Raw genomic sequence first — 22,409 nt, 5'->3', positions numbered from 1 at the left:
TTTAGGTATGTCTATAAAGTCATATTCAGTCAGCAAAAATGTAGTACCCTGGTTAGCTATAGGAACTCTCACTGAGAAGCTCAATCACGCTGTGGGAGCTTTACAAGTACAAGGGCCATGAAAACCCATAATCTGCAGGAACAAAGTCCCCTATTACAGGTTTGCTAACATTTATCAGAGGACCCTCTCAGGATCTGTGTCTTATAGAAAAATGTGTATTATTGCTCATTCTCGCACTTTCTGCAATCATTGCAAATTGTAACTACGAGACTAATGAGGGCTCTGCTTTGAATAATGATAGCAGTGCAGTGTTTGTTTACCTTTCTATTCATCATCTGCATAATCCTGAGTGATACAGAGTTGAATTTTCACCAAACAAACAGGGATAACAGTCAACAGTGGATCCTGCATGTTTGTAATTGCATTGATCAGCCTAAGGGGGCACCACAACATGTATTTGTCAATGAAAACACAAAAATCAGAAGAAGGAAAAAAGGTCTAACATATTTTAATTTATTGAATATTGTAACACATAATGTTTTATGTCAAGTGATTGGTCTTAGTGTGTTTTATTGTAGCATAATGCATGTGTCTTTTGACAAGGGGCCTTCAGATCATTGGAGCAGAAATAATTTAATATTAAGAATAGCCTTATATTTTTTTGTAAAAAAAAAATAAAAAAAAAAAATAAATAAAAAAGTTATCTGAATAAATCTAATTCCGATGGGTTGGACGTGTTTTAGTATTTTGGCTATCATTTAAAAATAAAAAAAAAAATCAAATTAATTCTCCAGTGTTATTGTTTATATCCATAAATGACATGTTATAATGGACGCAGTACTCACGGCTGTGGTTGAAGGTGTATTATGATAGGCTGCGAGGCTGCCAGCTGAAGGGGAAACCATTGCGAGCATTTCCAGCGTACAAAAGCGTTTCAGTGCACGTCCTACTTGTAAAGCTCTACGGCAGGGCGATTTTGCGCGTTCCCGTGACTCGCCATAGAAAACAAAGCTGAACGTCATAACAGCTAGGGGTGCAGACTTGAGGAATATCCGAATTTATTCTGGATACATCGTGCTGAATATGGATTTACAGTGGGTGTAGCATCGTTGGAGACCGAGCCTTCACGGCTGGGGGTGACGGCAGGACATTAGCGAAACTGACGAAAATAACATCAGTGTTTTTTTTTCTTTTTTTTTTCTCGGGGTGCTTTGTCTTGTCCACCTAACGATAGCAAACCATCATTCCCGTTTCAATCGCAAGATATTCAGCTAGTGTCTACTAGCTGCCGCCGGGATGCATCATCATGTTGTCACCTAAAAGTAACTACTAGGACGTTGGATTGTGAAGGATACGCAGAAAACCCTTTCCAAGGTCCCATCGGGTTGTCACCGGGACCTGAATCTGTGTTAGCCACAGTCGCGGAACCCACTGTTTTCGGCGATATGGCGGAGCAGGGCTACTCATCTTGGTGAGTGCGCACAGGCATCGCGCTACCGATTAGTGGTAACGTTAGCTACCTAGTGTTAGCCGCGGCTACTGCTAAGCCTGGCTCATATAACATCAGTACACATGAACCATTTGGTTTTATTTCTGACAAATCACGTAAATACTCTTCACACATACGCCTTCATATCCATTCATCACCGTGTAGTGAGCAAAATGCCACTCATCACAACCCCCCCTTTGCAGCTGTGGTATTGCTAACAGCTAACCCTAACAGGCTGGTTAGCTAGCAGCGGCTAATCAGTTCCACCAGCTGACGCTATGCTAACGCTACCCAGCTGCGCTCAATTCCAATGGTGCTATTGTGAGCGAGTCTTTAGGAGCTAGCTGCGCGGCTAACGGCTTGTTAAGCTCGTCGGGTTAGCCACTTGGTGAATGACTCGTTCGCTCACGTTATCAGCGTTTGCCTTCTGAAAGTTTTTGTGATTTTACCCAATAAGCGCAACATTGTGTGCCGGTGTCAAACATATCATTGAACATTAGCTGCGCCAGCACATTAGTGTTAGCTGATTAGACGGCTAGCGTCCGTCGTCGATCCGCTGTACACAATAACAAAGGTTTCTGCCGTATAGCTAAGCTAGCTAACTGGCATCGCAGTCATGCCCCCCCTAAAAAATCGCCAGTTTCAGGGTGAGCTTGGCACTGTGACACACGACAGGTTGTTGTCACAAATCATGTGTGTGAATGTTTTAGGCACACATGCTTGTAGCCAGGTTAACGTAACGTTGTAGGTGAATTTTAGCTCTGGGTGAAGAATGGATGAAGCCAGACAGAGACGATGTGATTACTAAAATGCGTTGCCCCATGAATGAATATGTCCTGACTTTGTTGAGGCCTAGTTAAAATTAAAGGATGCTTAATACTCGTTTGAGCCAGGCAACACGGGTTGAAGGTGTTTAATGGTATCTGTACAGCAGCAGCATCTTGTTATGTATGAATAATCCAAACCAGTAACTCTCCAACAGCAGACCTGGCTTAATTGAATGGTAGTGGTCCACACAATTGCTGTGTTTTGAGCTCCACAGAAATGCTATGTTCTGACCCAGTAGGTTTGTCTAAATCTCATTTAATGTTGCATTTATTTTCTGGAAATGTCTTAACATCAGTTGTATGCTTATTATCCATTTCAAAAAACCTAGCCAAAGCTTTTTCTGCTATTCGCGTGAACACCATGCTTTTTTAAATTAATATTATTTTGACAAATTCACTCTGGCTTATTGTCATTGGAGTTTTCATAAACACCCCATCTTAAGCTGCACAGTTGGGACATTGCTTACTGGAGGAAAAGCTCAATCACTACAGAATTCTCACTTTGATGGAATATTTGACTAACATCATGTACACAGAATATTGATATTTTTAAAATCTATTCTTTATCTCATTCATCTGGTTTATTGATATAGGAGTTGTTTTTTTCCTTTATATTATATTTGACACACATTCTGTTTGGGGAAACTGTTATGACATCCAGTTTTACTGTCAATATTTAGAATCTATGAAACAACAGGGACCTCAAAGTGATAGCTATTGTTTTGGAAAATCTCATTGATTCGTTTTCAATCCCCGTCCTCTTTCCATTAACATTTAAGTAGAGATGTTGATTTTGGGGGTTACACTTTTTGAGAGGCCCAGGTGGCCGCCTCATAGACACTGAATTAGTTTTGGTGTAATTTGAAGCCGGAAACTAATAAATGAATTTATTGCTAATAACTGTTAATGGAAAATCTTGTTTGTTTGCGATATAACAAAATAACAATTAAAAGGCTCTGCCCAAAACGTAGTTGGTTTAATAGTGTGGGCTTCTCATTGATAAATGTGGTGAGAAATCAGGGTATGCTTTAGGGCGTAGCTGCGTTATAATTGACAAATCGCTACCACCGCGTTGCAAACGTGGCCTCACTACCATTGCTACCACGCTACAAATGCAATTATCTTCTTAGATTACTTAACACTTTGTGTCAAATTATGAAGCTAACTTTGTTAACAGCATTGCACCAGAAGCCACGTGGAGCCAGATCCGGTACGGTTGATGCTTTTGGCACTTTGTTTCATCACATCCACCCGTCGCTCCTCCGCAGTCTAAATATGGTCACATCAATTAACTGGTTGCAAAAATCCAAGATGGCAACAGAAAAATGCCGACTTCAAGGCTTCAAATCGTAGTCCACAAACCAACGGGTGATGTCTTGATACCTATGTCCACTTCTTATAAATAGTCTGTTATATTTAGTCAGGGGTAAAACATTTGGTTTTACCCCTGCAGTGTGCAAAGACTGCCTATGTGGTCAAATTATCATCCAGGTTTCTGTACAGCATGTTGGCATACAATCATTTGCAATTTTCTAACTGGCACATGAGTGGTTGCCTTTTATGTCCTTTCTGTCCAAGTAAAATTTGTTTCCGAGACGAGCGAGTATGTGTATTTAAGCTGAAAACCAAAGCTTTTCAAAATGCATTATTATCATATCTGTTAGTACGAAGGAGTGTAAACCACTTAATAATTGTAGTTGAGAAAATGAATGCTGGTGCACCTGTTTAGTTAACTGTGCAATTGCAATTAATTTAATTTCTTTTACACACCATTACCAGTTGTTTTTATTACTTCTGTAAGGTAAAATAACTAACAGTTACACAAGATGCTCTGCTGTATTTTTCATATTTGAAATGCACACACAGCAGTTTTCTATGAGGCCCATCCAGTAGCACAAATACAGCTAGCTTCAGCAAACATAAGTCGTTTGGGAATGTCGCTTCTGCCAGTTTTTGGCTGTTTTTGCTACACATCTCGAGCCGTTGAATTCAGCCCCAAATGTCCATCATCTAGAAAGCAGACAAAATACAAACCCACGGACTTGTGACATACCTCTCACTTAATGAGTTTGGATTTGCGTTTTGGAAACCGTTGCCTTAAACAACCACAGGCATAGATGATGTAATTTATTGTATGAGTGGTGCTTGACTTAAGCAGGTGTTAGAAGATGCAGACCTTTAATGTAATTGTGGATACAGACATTTGGATTCTGTGCTTGGCAGCATTAGCACATTCTATTGAACAATTTGTTTTATAGCAAGAAAATCACTGCCCGCATAAAACACAGCCGGCCCTGTTCAGCCTTGTGGTGACCAGCTGGCTGATGTACAGTTTTAAAGGTGTCTTCTTTGAAAGCTTGGACGTTGTAGTCTGATACAAAGTTCAACAGCCTTCCCAGAAGCAGGTAGTTTCCTTGCAGCTTGCTTGACTCCTAACCATCGATATATGGCTTTACATTACATCACAGTGGGACGTCCATTGGGTAAGGGATTTTTTTTACCTAGTTTCACTTCCTCATTTTCCGTTTTGCGGCTTGTCAAATGCATGCATGCTGTGTAAGTCAGAACTTTACAACCATCATTTCCTGAAGTGCACACAGTGATATATGGTCACATAGATATATTGGGTAATTTTGATACTTATCAATCAAGGCAAAGGCTGTGTGTCACTCTTCTCTGTACTTGTATCTGGGAAACAGTGATCAGTTGTGCACTTGTTGGCTTCATCATGTGAAATCTTTTAAAATAAGATAGAAAAAAAATATCTTTAACAGTAAATTACAATTTTTTGCCTATATTTGCTATAACAGGGAGACCCAGTATAAACAACATAAAATAATAAGCCATCGTCACAACGTTTGCAACGTTTTGCAACGACAACGTGATTCATGACCGAATTCTCACCCTTGGTTTAATAAATGAGACCAAAAGGGGGAGGGGGGGAAAAAAGATCATATGCAGCGAAACCACACTGCCACAACGCCAGTTCTTTTCCACTATGAACAACCACATTAATTGAACTGAAAGTCTGAAATTGCGCATGGCGAATGTGTGCAGTTTCCCCCACACTCTGCAGGTGCTGAGAGTAGTGGGGAACGTGTCAAAATGAATGATTAATAGCCACAAGAAGTTGTCACCAGCATTGCTATTTGTACTCTCATTGTTAATTGTTTGTCAGCTAATTGATTGCTTTAGCACTTGTGTTCTATTGATTGGAGAAATTATTCCAAAGTGTTGCCGTCCTTGTAGAAAGTCTGTTGATATCCAGTAATGCACAATCCCTATTCTTCACTACCACAGGCAAAAACTGAGCAGGTTACCTGCTAAATTTTTCTGCCATGCAGAAATGTTGTAGAGCCTCATCGTGGTTCCTGCAAGTATAGATCGGGCGATTAATCTGTTTGGTAGATGGGGGGGATCCCTGGCACTCAGTGTGCTGCAGGCACAAATGTGTGACAGACATTGAATGATTTATTTTTAATGCAGACTACATCAGAGGCATTTTTTTCCTTTACTCAATAAAAAAACGAACTTCAAAGCATTTATCTTTCTGGCGACCAACTGGTTTTGTGGCAAACAGATGAGCGTGATTGTCATGCAATATTTGATCCCTTTTCAGTTTATTTTTCCTCACAAAAGTTATCTTTCCAATTCATAAGGCAGCTATTTGTCCACGTTAAAAGACATGTACACATGAAGGAAAATAATTAATTCAGCTGTTCATTCCATACCAATTTGGCGTTTTCTCTTCCAAATCATCCAGCCTCAAAACTATCCATTCACGAAATTAAATCGCACACTTTAAGATCTTCCATAGCCCGGGAATGTGCGTGAACATTAATGGTTTGTAACTTTGGCATTAAACAGTGTAATCCTGGCCAGTCATAAGCCACAAAACAAAACAACACTTAGGGAACATATTCAAATGATGTGATCCGTCAAATCACACTTCAGGATGTTATTTTGATAATGAATGACTGATGTGAGAAACCTTTCACTTCTCTTTTAAAAATAATATCAACACCCTCACTTCTCTTATGGTTTGTTTGATGTTCAGTTCCAAATTAATTTGTTACTTAGGGATCCAGACTTATTTATCTAGATATTATTACTTTGATAACATGGTGCGCTCGCCATCCTTCTTTAGTGTATAACAACAAATACTAATGGTACTAATGGTTATTGATAAAGGTTTGTTAAAAGTGTAATCCTAAGTGTAATCCTATTTAATATTAATATCAAATAATTTGAACATGCTGGCATATACAATTTTAAATGAGTCGATTGCAGTCCCATATTTATTCAGTAAGATTCCAAAAGTATCTTTTCTCTTTTCCTCTGGCTGTCCTATTAATTCATTTAATGAAAATCCTTCCTGGGGAAGCATGGTTACTAAGATCTTAACCCCAAATCCTGTAAACTCGGCCTTACCTTCAAAATGTTGACTTCTGCACTTTTAAAATACGCTGATTTATGTAATGATCATCAATAACCAGTGTAGAGGAGCATTTGTAGTCTTTTGTAATGCAAATTTGTGATGCGCAAAAAAATATATATATTTGCAGCAAGCAGCGTCACACACACTCACTTTTAGATCTTCTGTAGTTTGTTTAAATTGTGCAAACGCAACCACTGCTGCCATGTTCTGCTAAGAGCAGATCTTAGCTCTTGATCTGTTTGAATCCGACAGATTACTGAGCACCTGTTGCTTGAATCTTGAACAGAAGTATCACTTAAGATTAGCCTTCAGAATTTCAATGAAACGGAATAGTTTTAATTTGGAGATACAGGAGTTTATTGTGACGGATGCTTTCACTCAGTGTGTCCGTGTGCTGTGCAAAGCAAAATAACTACATGATTAAATCTGTACCTCCAGTGTTTATCTGTGACCAACACAGATGTGCTCGTCTCCCTAAACATTTCTAAAACCATCATTCTGCAAGGCATCCGAGTGTGTCTGAGATGACATTCCCAGCCCATGACCTCGCACGCCCTCTACGTCAATCTTTTCTCTCCATTTCCACATTGTGACCTTTATCAACACTCATTCAAACGAGGAAAAAATGCTCCAGAAGGGTGTAAACGCACACCAGAGCAGCGATGCAAGGAGGGTGGAGTACTAATTTTCATAGATGCAAAAAAAAAAAAAGGTCACTGTTGATCACAAATTACATTCTTGTTCCTGAAGGATGTAACCCATTACATCCATAATTAAATGAGGAAGGTGGAGGCAGAGAAATGTTAATTCACAATAGGCTGTCCCGCGCTAACTCCACCCAGAGGCTACTTGAAGCCGGAGTGAATAATAGTGCCAGTAAAGTTAATATATATGCACAATTTCTCAATTTATGTAGTCTATCTGCATATGTATAGTCTTGTGAGAACTGGGGAGATATTATTTTAAATGCCCATGCTGCAAAAGGGCAGCGTTTGTAAAAGTCTTCATTGTGGCCTAGTGACTTGGCCGTTAATGGTCAAGTCATGCATGCGGCTGGCTTGATGGAGAACGGTATTGGAATTGTGTTATTGAAAACCTAGTCTGTCAGCGAACAAGGACTTCTTATGGCACTGTGGGCTGCCATCCAGCCCACAACAGTCCGGGATTGTATTTTGTTTTTAAATGTTCCATTCATCTATCGCACCCATGTTCTACAGGCTTCTGTGCACAGAATTCAGACGAAAACAGTCCAACACTAGAATATGAATTAGGCCCCTCGGTAGATTAAACTAGCCGTCTATCTGCTCGCCGTGTTGACAGTGAGGCAATGACATCATCAGTGTGTCTGTGTGTAGGAGAACAAGGTCAGCTGCTTAATCACTTTTCTTAATGCTTGAAGCAAAACCGTTGGCAAGACATTTAACCTGTGTAACTTGGAACACACAAACGAGAAGCACTTGCCTGAATAGGGTGTCACATTTAGATCGGATATTTATTATGACCTACAATATTGGTCAAGTATTACGGCCCCCTTTGTAATTTGACAAATCTGTAAAGGCGAGTGTGGTTTTCAGTCGTTCTGTAGACGCCCCGTGTTGGACAAACAAGATCAGGGCAACGCTACACGATGCAGCATTGTCCCGGTGTCCGTTTTCCACAGTGAAACTCATGTTACCCATCTCCTGCTAGACACCTCGTAGTTGTGTACGACTGAATGAATGAAAGGAGAAAAGCGATTCTTATTTTTTTCCCCCTCAGCATCACATTGAAACCTGTGAATTCCTGCATCACACGCACACCAGAATGAAAAATGAGTTTTTTTTAATAAGGGCTATTGTCTCTGTCAGTACTTGAAAGAAATCTTATAACGCAGCGATTTTCATAATTGAGATTATATTCACTGCATGCCATTAGAAAAGTGCTGAGTTAAGAAACAGGCCCTGATAGTTCTACACACGAGAAATAGTGCCTTTTTAGTATATTTTATCATATATTATCCAAATTAATTACATTTTCCTAAGCAAACCAAAATGCATTAACTCATGAGCCCTGTTCGAACCATGATAGTGTTAATCCTCTATGTCCATGCTCCATAGTCAGGGTTTTCCATGAGCTTATCATAATTGTCCTTGTGCAAGTATTTTCTTTTGCATTTTATCTCACCTGCACCGATGATGAGGCAGACTTCAGATCTGTTCTGCTCAGTGTATTTCATTTTGCATTTCATCATATTGCATTCCTTCCAAGTTTTGCTGGTATTGCCAACACAAACTAAAATGCCGTCTGCATGATACAGTACGTTGCATAGGGAAATCATTTATATTCACCGTGGTACTTCACTATATCCAAGCTGAAGTGTAGTGTAGTGGGAGACATTTTGCCTCGAAAAATATGAGCTCACTAAACTCAAACTTTAATAATAATAAAAAGGAATGCTGCCAAAATGCAGCAGTTGGAAAACAGCAGAAACTGTTACAGATGGGGATTAAACGTGATTTTTTTATTTGTTTTTCGAACCTTGTAGTGTAGCAAATATCTTGTTCAGCCTCATTCAGTCGGAGACGGCTGGGGTCATCTTGTGACTATTGTTCCTTTTTGCTAATATGGTTTTCCTGTGTCATTGTGTCTTGTAAAACATCCCCTCTTTAGCTTTGACTCTCGTTGTCTCATTTACTATTCTCTGTGATAAATACGGAGTAATTTACTCTGTAATTACTCACACATTCAGCAATTAAACATTCGGGAATATAGCCAAACCTTTTTTGAGGCCAATACAGATTTGAGAGTTTCATAAAGTCTGTTTAGGATCCCTTAAATTAGTGGGGGGGAAGTAGGGAGTACAACATTTAACAGTTGAAAAATGAACGTGTGTGCTAGGTGGAGGACAAACTATGCAATTGTGGCACTATCTAGCTACCTCAAATACATCTTCGGAATTGATGTTGGGTTTTTTTGTTACTTAACCACCACTAATCATACAATATATCAGCAAGCTAATTTTGGCCTATAGCGGTTTAACTCTGGTGTTGTGTCACACAAGTGCAATTTCATATGAAATATAACACCTTGCATCTTTGAATTCTAAGCAAATGTTATTTGCATGACTTGGGCACTTTTTTCTTTTTTTTATTGCATTGTGGTATTAACCTTAAGAGACTCACATAGACCTGTTTTATCATTTTTGGGGGGTTTGGGGGGGCATCTTTAGTGGAGATGGCAGGTAAACAGCATATGCCACATAGCAGTGTATATCATTTGAAAGGAGGGAACCTGAAGATTAATTTGATATGCAGCACTGAGTTGTTCTACTCATAAATCAGGAATAAGAATGTATTTATTTATGAAAATAAATTGTGAAAGTGTAAAGGAGTTCAGAACATTTATGATTGAAGTATATGATGGCCTTCCCTATGCTCTATTATGTCTCATAAGTTTTAGCATCAATGTTTTGGCTCATACCATTTATGACACTGATTTGGTACTAAATTAATAAATTATCAAAAAACAGCTGTGATTATCCCTGAGGTCGCAACAGGTCATTTTTGCAAGTTTCAAAAAATGGTTTCACGATGTGAAATGGCTATTATGGGGACAAACATCATCACACAGGGATAGAATTGGACTCACTTGATCCAGAAGAGTCTCAGCCTTCCAGTCATACCCTACTTATGCAATTCCAAGACTGTTTAGGGACCCCAGTGTGCAGAAATATTCAAATACACACTTTTTTTTAATAGGCGAAAGTAAGACATTTATAATGCATGCATACGTTTGCCCAATATTGCATGGGATGCCATATCAGGCTGATATTGATTGCTGGCCAATTGATTGGAGCATCCTTAATTTTTAGGGCACTATAGTGATTTGTGCACTCAAATAAAATCCTGGTGGTAAAATGTAGTGCACAGCATATGGACAGTTTCAGAAACAGCTCATGATTGTGTTTATACTAAACAGTAATAATACATACCAGAACCGTATCATTGTCCTTGTATATATTATAGTTTAACCATCAGGCATGTGGCTCTGCTGATAGCTAATGGAGTGTTTGATGCATTGGTGCTTTTTAAGACGGATGGAATTTGGGGAGCAAACTGGGACTAAGATGGTGATGACATTATAAGGGGGTCACTAGTTTAGTTTGTTTTGTATTTTTGAACTCCAGCCTACATTCCTCACCCATAGCCAGAGAGCTTGACAGGAGACAGACAGGTCAGGATTGGGGTCAAATGTGCTCCTCTCAACTGAAGGCAGCCACTTCACAATGCCAGCCTTGTCTTTGCCCCAGAAAAGGCCAGCATTATAAGGTTGCATGTCAAGTCTAATGATGCCCCACATCATTGATACGGGAACAGTTTGGTGCTTAGATGCAGCATCAGCCTGCAAACTAGAAGCCTGATTACACATGAAAATGAGATGAATCGGTTTGTTTCTTTTAACATCAATCCTCAGTTTAGCAGGACTAACATGAAATCGTTCATCGGTCTAGTTTGTCTCACAAAGCACATTGCAAGGGGAGGATGTAGGTCAAGAGGCATTTGGATTATTTTTGGCTCGATAGCAAGCAAGGCGAGGCCATCTCAATAAATACAAAGGTCTGTCACTGACTGACTGACTGAGTGAGTGATGAAGTCTCACTATTGGTCAGAGAAGCGTTGGAGTTTCCCCATTGGTCTTTTAAAATGAATAGGCACTTATCCACTTCCTCAGTGCATATACAGCTGTGGTTCCTGTACAATGCTATTGTTACCAGGGCATTTCATAGGGCATTTCATGGCCAGGGCCCCTTGGCGGTGGTGCTGTCTGGGACTTAGACCTTCAGTATAACTAACTTGCAGGAAAGATGGACCTTTACTCTAACTAAATGGCAGTAATACTAGCGATTTATCAGGTTTTGTAGTTGTTCAGTAACAAAATAGCCTGTATGACATAACCAAACGGTTCTTTACATGAAACTGCTCACTGGAAATTCCAAAATGTTTTCACATTATATTTGATTCTCATTGAAAAGGAATATTAACTCATAACACTTGAATTGATCTGTGGCTGACCCAGGTCATTAAGCCATTTTATTAAATAGATATGCAGCTTCGTTGGGCAACACTTAGTTCTTTATATAACATTTTCTCCACACAGAATTTTTGGTTATACCTGTGGGGATTCAAAGTGGCAGTGATAATTGCAAAAAAAAAAAAAAAATTGTCAAAGTGCAGCATCTAAAATGATAGATTGAAATTACAGTTGGCACACTTGTCTCCATTTTTCTTATTTTTCACAGCATGGTGATATAAAGGAAAATCTGGAGGGAACTGTGCGACTCGAATGGCGTCTGAATTGATTATAAATTACGTGGAACACCGGCCTCATTCAAAGGGGAAACGATGCCTGTGCAATTAAGTACAGTTTGAACTGTGAACACAGAATTCTCTGCCGGCGTTTGAAGAACAGATTGTTTTCTGTGATAATCCAGGTTAAAGTGGATGTGGCTAGGATCCCATCCTTTCTGACTCACAGTCTCTATCCTGAAGGTAGCCCCGGGTAATAACTTGCATTACTTTGTTCAGGGCTCTATTTTTAGAGCTCTATTGTCTTTTCTGCTGGCGTGCCACAGTCGACATTCATTCATGCATTGTTACAAATAAACGTGTAGTAGTGATTATATAGTAGTATTTTGTAGAAAAAGCATGTGTTTTGGCCAACGACTCCACTATTACTTGGAAAAGCATCACAGAGGGGAAAAATGGCACAGGAACAAATCTTTGTCTTTCAAAAATGTTCAGAGATCAAACATTATATTGCATACTTAAAATTGATTTGATAGCGGGGAGTTTGAGTGCATCAGATGGGGATTGAACTCAAACAACACGAGTTTTCTTTCATCTCAAAGCGCGTTAATCGTCAACATCAAGTCGTATTCAGCCAACTGGCTTCGGTGCAACTTGCAGTGTGTAAAAAGAGTCCAGTCAGGACCAACAAAAGGAGGTTGCAGCAGATTAACGAGGGCTTTTCTTTTCACAACACCATGTGCGTATTTTCTTGCTGATTTAACGTTTCTTTCCTACTTTGCTGTTCATGTGATTTTTAATGAAACGGCAGCGTGTGTTTAGTAAAAAACTTAACCGTGCAAGTTAACCAAGAAGTGAGAAGAAACTTTTTTTTTTTTTAACACTTTTGTGAACTTGTGTGTCAAGTATTATGCTAAAGGTGTATGGATAATTTTGACTAGTTTCATGACATTGACGTATTCCTTTCGCCGTCTTGTTTAGGGCATACTCCCTAGTTGACTCCAGCCAGGTGTCTACCTTCCTCATCTCCATCCTTCTCATCGTCTATGGCAGCTTCAGGTGAGTATCTCTAAATCATATAGATAGTGGACAACTACTCACAGAGCGCTCTCACCCAAAGCTCTCACCCATAGTGTTAATTCTAAAATAACAGTTAATACTGCAAACTAGGGATCGGACGACGCAAACAATATTTGTTTCTGTACTAAATGTGAAGTGATATCAGTATGGTCGAGTGCCATTTTCAGAGTTTTAAGCACATTTAGATAATTATCGGGATAATATCGTGAATCTAAATATCCAAAAATTGCAACAACAAAAAAAGAATCGCACAACAAAATGCATCCAGCTAGTTGATGAAAATGTGCATAGATATGCATTATGTTTTTATACATTTTCCAGAAAAAAAATTAGAATTCGATTGAAGTAAATTCTGCATTAAGCATAAAACAACATTTTCCAAACATAAAAAGCTTGAGTCATCTTCCATTGACAGAGATATTTTGTATGAGTCAGAGCTGATGCTTTTCAGCAGACGTAGTCATCACTAATTCATATTTAGTTGACATGCTTTTGAGATTCTGATCACTGATGTCTAGGGGTTTAACGGTACACTGAAGTCACGGTTCAGTACGTATCTCATTCAGACATCACGGTTCGGTACGAGTTCGGGGCAATGGAGGGGACAGAAAAAAAACACTTTTTTATTGTGCATGTCTCAGGTTGTACCACCTAGTGTCATGCAGACTCTCTCCTGAGCTAGTTGCAACAGCCTGAACTGCCTAATCTAAGATGTAAACAGTAGCCAGGAGGCGGAGCTCTGAATCCACTGAAAACGACTCAGCGCACTGCAGTACATATTCCAGGCTCTTATGTGGTGCTTTTTCTGCTACAAAAATACACCAAAAACGCAGAAGAAGAGACAGAGCTTGACCGGATGTTTGCCGTTGGCAACACATAAAAGCTACGGCTAATATTATCTACTCGACCACACGATCAATAAATATCCATAAGATGACAATTTGGCCCGTAAAAATAAAACCAACAATAAGCATCAACAGCTGTCAACCTAAGGACCTAAACGAGGCGTCACACGTTATGATGGATTAATTAGAAAAATAAATGCGTTGGTTGTTTGATAGCATCGTAAAAAAGTAGCAATTCTGCAACTTTTTTCCCCGGAATATCGCCCCCCTCTCTCGGCTCGGTTGTTTTTCATACAGTGGCCCTGATACGCCGTCGTAGAGACGAGCAGAATATCTGCTACGAGCACGGAGGCCGCCGTTGTTGTTGTTACGAGACGTCGCGGGGGGAAGAAGTCAGGCTCGAGGGTCGAGGAGCGGGGCGATGAGGTCAGCGTATGCATTTTTGCCATCTACATGAAAACGAACACGAAACGGAGTAGTATCGTTTTTTTCTTTTTCACCCTGGGACCTGGTTTCAAAAAAGTGCGTGTTCAGGCCCCGAAACGCTGGATCCGTATGGACAGCTGGCCACAAAAAACGTTGCCGTGTTGACGGCCTCTAACAGTAGTTCCGTAATTAATTCATGCGCCAGTTTTATTTATTTTAATACCGTGTATTCTCCGTGTAAATCCACGCACCGAGCCGTGACCCCCGTACCGTTTCGGTTCAATACGAATACATGTATCGTTACACCCCTACTGTTGTCCAACACACTTTCTTCTTAATGCAGGTCATTAAACATGGACTGTGAGAACCAGGAGAAGGATAAGGATGGCAACCCCACGACAACGGGGGCCTTCAGTAACGGCGGCACGAACAACAGTGAGTGTTAGTATGGCGCGGCTTGAAATTCCCCAATTTTTTCTTCTATTTACAATTCATCAATTATCATTACGTGTTTTTCTGCTTGTTTTAAATCCTTTTTACTTTGGTGTTGTATCTATCTGCAGGTATTCAGACCATAGACTCCACTCAGGCACTCTTCCTGCCCATAGGAGCCTCTGTGTCTCTGCTAGTCATGTTCTTCTTCTTCGACTCGGTACAGGTGGTCTTCACCATCTGCACTGCAGGTGAGGGCCGCTCCTGAACGTAACACAAAACAGCTGTAGACGCACTTTTAATGACTTTTAAGGTTTCACATTTCTGTTAAGTAGTTACACACTCGGACAGTTCCCTTATCTGCGTTGAATATTGAAACTGCGGAGACCATTAGCTGCCCCATTAAGCCCACAGAAAACGACTGGGACGAGCAGTCGAGGTACGTAGGGCCGTAGATTTCACTGCTGTGCTTTTGTCCTTCTCTGCAGTTCTCGCAACAATTGCGTTTGCATTCCTCTTGTTGCCGATGTGCCAGTATCTGACCAGACCCTGCTCCCCGCAGAACAAGTAAGGGAATCACGTGGATCCTCTGTCTTTAAATTGCATATGTTGTAGCTCGAACTGCTTCAAGCTGTTTTGTATGTCTTTTGCAAATATCTATTAAGTTCTGCTTCAGCAAATTTGAAACTGAAACTGTCAACAAGGCTTAAATATACCACTGGGAGTGATATGTTTTTTTATATGTGGCTAACCAGCCCTTACTTCCTGCATGTCAGGACTGCCTTGCTAAGATCAGATCCAGATAAGATTTTTGGCCCTTTCATTTATGCCGAGCCGGTTTTTCTCGGGCTACATGAAAATCTGCGTCACCGCCACTCCAGTCCAGAAGGAGGTGGTAAAGCACCTCGGGCTGTTAGTTTTAATAGGGGAAATGTTTTATCATCTAAACTGGATCACCCATATAGATCACCGCCCTCTTAGCCTAGTTGTTCTCTGCTTATTGTTAAATATGCGAAATCTACTCAAGGGTAAAATATATGATCCTGTCAGTGTTTGGCTGCTCTACTCTCCTTATGATTTGACTTGATTTAGAGCGTCTCTCTGTTTGGCTTTTTGCAGGATTTCGTTTGGCTGCTGTGGGCGTTTCACGCTGGCCGAGCTTCTGTCCTTCTCCCTCTCTGTCTTGTTGGTGCTCATCTGGGTGCTGACTGGACACTGGCTTCTCATGGACGGTGAGTCCGCTATCATTTCACCTTTCAGTATGAAACTAATCATGATCATAACTAAACTAAATTAAGAAACTTCACATTATGACAAAATCTGTTGAAGATTTGACACAAATATATATATATATACATAAATAAAAGGGCTCCACACTAACCTTTTGTTTACTATCTCGAAGAAATAATTTCCAACGTATAATTAATTATTTATTTATTTAATTTATCTAATAATTTATAAGCTGCTTAGAGCAGTTAGTGTTGGGAAGTCAAACAGGTCAGAATTCTCTGGAATATCTGCTTTATATTGCTGTGAAAACATTTCTTCAAAACAACCGTATTCTCTGTATTCAAGTTTTTTCACAAAAAATGGAATATTACGAGATTACATTTGTGGCCAATCAGCTGAAAAGCGAGCCGTTTGTCCCACGTGTAATCTCAACACCATCTTGGGTCTCATCACATCAAACCAACGTGCAACCAAAAGTGAAATAGGACAGAAATGTTATCAGAAAAGTCTAATTAATTAGGCCTGTGTGCACAGTAATTAATGTTTCTTAAATAAACGTGCTTCCCATGTTGCTGTTTCAGCTCATTTCTGCTGAAACGCGGAACTGCATTTTTTTAATGTTTTGTGTTTTTCCTCCCCTGCAGCTTTAGCCATGGGCTTGTGTGTTGCCATGATAGCCTTCGTGCGGCTTCCCAGTCTGAAGGTGTCTTGCCTGCTGTTGTCAGGATTGCTCATTTACGATGTGTTCTGGGTAAGACATGCTCCCCTCCATAACTTCACCAATATCACTGTTGACAAGCCACAGCAGACAGACTGTATATACAAGGACACGCTCGTCAAAAACAAATATTTTGTATCAGACAAAATGGTAATTATTCAGGTTCTGAAAGTCCTAACGTGTTCTTAGAAACACACACGTGCAACAGCTAGATTATTTGCTGCTTAGGAAGTGATGCGACATTTTCCAGCAGCAGTGTGTTTCGAAGAAATGGGGTAGTTAGCATCGATGCAGTAATCACCACCATGGCTGAACAAATACAAGAGAGCTATCTGCACAATACAGCCTTCATAAACCGAAATGAACAAGTTAAATGGTGAAGAGGAAAGCGAGCAGGTGTCTCCATGAGCCATAATTAGGATGAACGCCACGATTTCCTTTGAGAAATTAAAAATCATTCATGTCTCGCTGTTTTCTGATTTATTAACCACATTTGGCATCGTCCCGACGTTGGAGCGAACCCAGAACGCGTTGGCATTTAACTTAGGTGTCAACAGAGTCGAGGAGAACCAGTGACATGACTGGTGATTTTAATGAGGATGTGTATCAGTGGGTTAGTGAGTGACACAGGTGGGAAGTTGTGGTTTAATTTCAGCTGCTGCAGTAGGCTGAACAAAGTCATCAGTTAATATCTGAACGGAGGGTGGTAGACATCAGATGCATTACCCGTTTCATTCAGATATAATATTCAGATTGTTTGTATAATTGCTGCCATTACTTCTTAGAAAGGATTACAGATGAGTAAATGAGATTCTCTCAGGTTTTGTCACATAGAACAAAGACTATGAACACAGACGCAACTAATCATAACTGACGCTGCTCAACAAACCACAGTGACTACAGTCGCTCTCATCTGTACAATGTTGGTCGCCTAGCAACGTGCCAGCACACTACTGCCTTCAGTGTTATTTCCCCGTTGACCATTTAGGTTCACAGTAATGTTATAAGACGGCGCTTCGAGAAGTTGTTTGAAGCCAGATTGAGTCCACTTGGATATAAATCAGGTTCAATCGATATTATGTGTTGAATACATATTTTTAGTGAAGTGAGATGAGAATGTGTTAACATGGCTTGCTCCTTTCCCCCTCCAGGTGTTCTTCTCAGCCTACATCTTTAATAGTAATGTGATGGTCAAAGTTGCCACCCAACCTGCTGAAAATCCCATAGACGTTCTGTCCAGGAAGCTCCACTTGGGGCCAGGGATGGGCCGCGACGTCCCCCGCCTCTCCTTACCCGGCAAACTGGTCTTTCCGAGGTGAGACTGGTGGATCTGTGCGATCCAGTAGTTTTATTTTCTGCCGTAATAAGTGATGCAGCCTCACAGGGCTTTCTAGCATACAGTCACGGTAAACCTTTTTCTTCAGATCTGACATCTGGTCATAACAGATATTTGAATCACATTCCTGTATGTTGCCAAACCAAATGTCTTCTTTCGTGTCCGTGCAGCTCCACAGGAAGTCACTTCTCAATGCTGGGAATCGGTGACATCGTGATGCCGGGGCTGCTGTTATGCTTCGTGCTGCGTTATGACAACTACAAGAAGCAAGCGAATGGGGAAGTCCCTATATCCGGACGCATGCAGCGCGTCTCCTATTTCCACTGCACTCTCATCGGATACTTTGTGGGTAAGGAAGCAATCGATGGACGGATGGATGTGAAAGGTCGAGGGCTTTATTGTGTCATTGTTGGGTATGTTTGCAGGCGATAATTTGAGTTGTTAGGGAGCCATTTTTTTTTTTTATATTTCCCAGTGTTCCAGAAAACAAATTTTTGAAGTATAATGTATAAATCAAGGTTTTTGAGCATATTTTTTTAAAAACAAATACATATTATGTGCTCCATGATGATGATGATGTGCCTGTTTTCAGGTCTGCTGACTGCCACTGTGGCGTCCAGGATCCATCGTGCTGCTCAGCCGGCTCTGCTCTACCTGGTGCCCTTCACCCTGCTGCCTCTGCTCACCATGGCCTACCTGAAGGTACGAGACACAGATATTTATGTTCAGCTGTGGGAGTTTGGCACAATTCTTTACTGTTATTTTCCAAAAAGGAGAGAGGGATGAATATTTACAGGAATTCTCGTAACTGTCAGTCATCTGTGACCTTTTGTCTGCAGAAAAATGATTCTGAGAATTTTAGAAAGCTAAAATTTAGGGCAAGTCGAATGACAGAATATGTGCACAGGAGTATAAATGAGAGATTTTTTTTTTTTAAATGTCTAACCTGGTGTTTGTGGCCCAAAGGGGGATTTGCGGCGCATGTGGTCCGAGCCCTTCCACACCAAGACCAGCTCCCGCTTCCTGGAGGTATGATGCACCCTGGGATAAAACAACCAGTGTGGGGAGGACTGCGGATCCTTTACCTTAATTAGAGGGGAAGGAAAGAGGGCGCACTCACAGTGAGGCCATGTCGTCATCACTTGTTCATGCTTTCCGCCAATCTTCTGTGAAAACCCTCAGAAGGACACCAGCGTGTGGATCACAAACGACCCAACACGAATCATCTTTGGTCCCTACATCCTCCTCGTTTCATCTCCGCTTCCTTCTTTTCTGTTTATTTCCTCTACATTATAGCACATCCTGCCTACGCTGTGTTTGTTCTGCTCCTTTCTCTCCGCTCTGTGGTTAGTCTCATTTGCCCCTTCCCTCCCATGGCTCCTTCCATTCGTCATTCGGCCTCTTTTCTATTCGTTTTCTTCTTCTTTTCTTCATTTTCTTTCGCGTCTCTGTTTGTCACCGACTCAGATGAACTCGAGGGCCAGGCCTCCCCCCCCCCCCCCCCTTTTTGTGGACTTAGGGTTGTGAGACATGACTGGGGTTTATATCTATTTTTTTAGCATTCTCGTGGTCATTATTATTAATATTATTATTATAGAACGATTTAAACTAACTGAGAAAAAGGCGGTGTGTTGCGATTGCACAGGACAGTGCTGGGGAGCAGCGACACAGTAAAGGAGAAGAGTCTTCCCCCTCCATCCGTCTCCCTCTTACCCCCATTCCCCCCCCTGGCTTTCTTCATCTGTCCCGTCATCCCGCCACAGCGCTCCCGCCCTCTGACACTCCCTGTGAGCCCCACCCTCCTCCTCTCTGTTCATCTGCTGTCCACATTCCCCACCCTCACAGATAACTATGTATTTTATTTAGAAAAGTTTTATTCTTGGCATATACAGAAATGCATTATAAATTGTTCAGCTGCCCCCCTGGCGTTCGAGGGGCCGCTTCTATTTGTATATATGTGTATTTGCGGTATCTTGAGTTTGTATTTGTGTTTCGGGAGCATGTTGAATAGGGTAGGAAACTGACGCCAGCCAACAGCTGAATCTTTCGGCTGCCGGATGTGTCTGGTGAGCATCCATCATTTAGAGGTTGTTTTCTAAAGTTTGTTGGCTTGTGTGATAGAAACGTAGCTGATGGACATTTTGGGAAGAAAAAAAAATCAAAACAAAACAAAAACATCTGCATCAGTGGCTGGTGGATGAAAAGGTTAGTTTCCTGCTCTTGTGTCTAGTGTGTTGAATCAAACGGTGTCATAAACACATGACATGTCTAATGGAAACAGTTTGTGTCCAACTTGTAAAAAGTTACAGAAAACTCAACGGGGGGGGGGGGGGGGGGGTTGTTTTTATCAGTCTTTCTGCGGACAGGTGGAAAAGTAAACGGTGTTTTTTTTGTGGAAAAGTAAACGGTGTTTTTTTTGTTGTTGGTTTTTTTTTTCAAATAAATGAATGTTGAATTCATTTTAAGGTATGCTATGTTACTTTTCATCATGAAACCACATCATACATCATGCTGGGTTTTGTACTGAATTTATTCTTGTGCACATCCTAAATTTGAACGTATTTATGGTCATGGAAACACTTAAAGCATCTAATTTTAGACATTAAAAATGTCTGAGCATGATGATATCAAATTGTTTTTTTTTTTATATACGTTTTCATAAAAGACTAGTCAGCGGAACAGCACAACAGCAAATCCCATCCGAAACTTCACCTCTTGTCGATGGAGACCTCACTATTGTGAAAGTCTGGACTCAAAGCCTGGAGATGAGGAAGACGTACTGTGGTGGTTAGATTCATATATGTGTGTGTGTGTGTGTGTGTGTGCGTGTGTATGTGTGCGTATGTGTGTGTGTCTGTGTCTAATCATCACATAATACAATTAGTTTGGACCTAGGGAGGGGAGAAAATCAGTTATGCCGGTCAATGGAAATTAGAAGTTAAACCAACCCATAGGATGTTTTTACTGTCACCATTTGGTTCCTGAAGGTCTTTGGTCTTTTTTTTTTTTCCTTTTTCTTAATTGTCCTTCCACTTTTTTGTGGTGCTTGTCAGTTAATATCTAATGTATACTGGAAAAGGTGTGAGTCGACAGGAAGTCAGGGGACGTATGGACACGACGCAGTTTGCTGGCTTTTTTTTTTTTTTTTTTTTTTACTTTTTTATGCTATCTGGCCATGCATGTTAAATGTACAGTGTATCATTTCTCAGACCGCATCGACAGGGCTACTGCAGTTTTGAGTCTCTGCTGGCCGCCACCGAGGCACTGGACCTATGAGCTCGCCTGCAAAGAGCAGCGTCAGTGGGTGGGACAAAGGCTGCAGGTCAGAAAGACTGAGATTGGTCAGCTCTGACCTGTGACTGAGTCACAAAAAGCTGAATATTATGACCTGAATGCTGTCAGGTCCGGACGTCCGGCCTGCCGCTCAGTGCAGTCGTCTAAACTCGGACATCGTGGAACCACAAGGCCCCTTCACCTCCTCATGGACATGGCAAGAAAATATATAGATTTATATACATATATATGTGTGTATATGTACATACATAAATAATTGATGACGATCATGGTGATAACAAAAATGTTTGTTTTTTTAAATAGAAAATGGATTCCTTTTTACCCCCTTGTCTGTGTTTTTCTTTTTCTTTTTTCTTTAGTGCTTTAGTTTTTTTTTTTTTTTTTTTTTTCTCCTCACCCCTCTAGCAGAGGACTCCAGCTCTGTTGGTGCATTGATATTAAAGCTGAATGGATTCTGTATAGAAAAATGGTGAATAAATAAATTATGAACTGTGTAGTGAAACATGAATCCTGAAGCGCTTGATCTAAAACACTTTGTCTCCTTTTAACCCCCTCCCTCAGCCCTCTCTCATTCTTTCCCTCCTCGTTCAGGATTCTGCTGTAAATAAACATGACTCTAACTGTAACACCTCTTTGGCCTTTTCTTTGCGTCACTGTTTTATTGAAGACTTACTTGCGTTGCATCCACTATATTTGTTTGCCGGCGTAATGTTTTTTTCAAATTAAAATTCTACATAAAATGTAAAACCAACTCATCAGTAAAGATGTGGTTCCCAACCTCAACCAAAAAAAATAAAAAAAATAAGATGTTTTAATTTAAATAACTGCTTGAGAGAAATGAAATGGTATATTTAACCCAATTTGTGTAGTAGAGTTAGAGCCAGTAGCGAGTAGAGCCACTAAACTACTTAACAGTATATGAGGTAATTAAAGTTGTTGTAGCTCCACCTGGGCCAGTCAAATGTTGCATTAGGCATTTCTGTTTACAACAACAAATATGAATAGACAA

The 22,409-nt window shown here is 40.5% G+C and overlaps 2 protein-coding genes across 3 annotated transcripts in view; both read left to right on the top strand.

The window, feature by feature from the left end:
* ggcx (gamma-glutamyl carboxylase) overlaps nt 1-22,409 on the top strand; it is a 198,885-nt gene that overhangs the window by 50,376 nt on the left and 126,100 nt on the right. The gene's annotated exons all lie outside the window — the stretch shown is intronic.
* Nucleotides 917-22,026, top strand: sppl3 (signal peptide peptidase 3). Of its 2 annotated transcripts, none has more exons than XM_084034764.1 (11): nt 917-1,471; nt 13,021-13,098; nt 14,734-14,825; nt 14,954-15,073; nt 15,311-15,389; nt 15,942-16,054; nt 16,697-16,803; nt 17,922-18,085; nt 18,277-18,455; nt 18,699-18,808; nt 19,073-22,026. In XM_084034764.1, the coding sequence occupies exons 1-11, from the start codon at nt 1,446-1,448 to the stop codon at nt 19,139-19,141; spliced, it is 1,137 nt and encodes a 378-aa protein (XP_083890890.1). In that variant the 5' UTR covers nt 917-1,445; the 3' UTR covers nt 19,142-22,026. The 2 variants fall into 2 exon arrangements, with proteins under 2 accessions (XP_083890890.1, XP_083890889.1); XM_084034763.1 differs by having other exon boundaries at nt 14,734-14,831.

This window comes from Eutrigla gurnardus, assembly GCF_963514095.1.
Source record: "Eutrigla gurnardus genome assembly, chromosome: 19".
Taxonomy (NCBI): Eukaryota; Metazoa; Chordata; class Actinopteri; order Perciformes; family Triglidae; genus Eutrigla; species Eutrigla gurnardus.
This window is presented reverse-complemented; position numbering and strand designations above follow the sequence as displayed.

What these genes read in the sequence shown, in the direction of transcription:
- sppl3 (XM_084034763.1), top strand. Translation starts at nt 1,446, where the DNA reads ATGGCGGAGCAGGGCTACTCATCTTG. An exon ending in GAGCAGGGCTACTCATCTTG is followed by an intron (nt 1,472 to 13,020) that starts GTGAGTGCGCAC and finishes CGTCTTGTTTAG; the next exon opens with GGCATACTCCCTAGTTGACT. An exon ending in ACACTGGCTTCTCATGGACG is followed by an intron (nt 16,055 to 16,696) that starts GTGAGTCCGCTA and finishes CCTCCCCTGCAG; the next exon opens with CTTTAGCCATGGGCTTGTGT.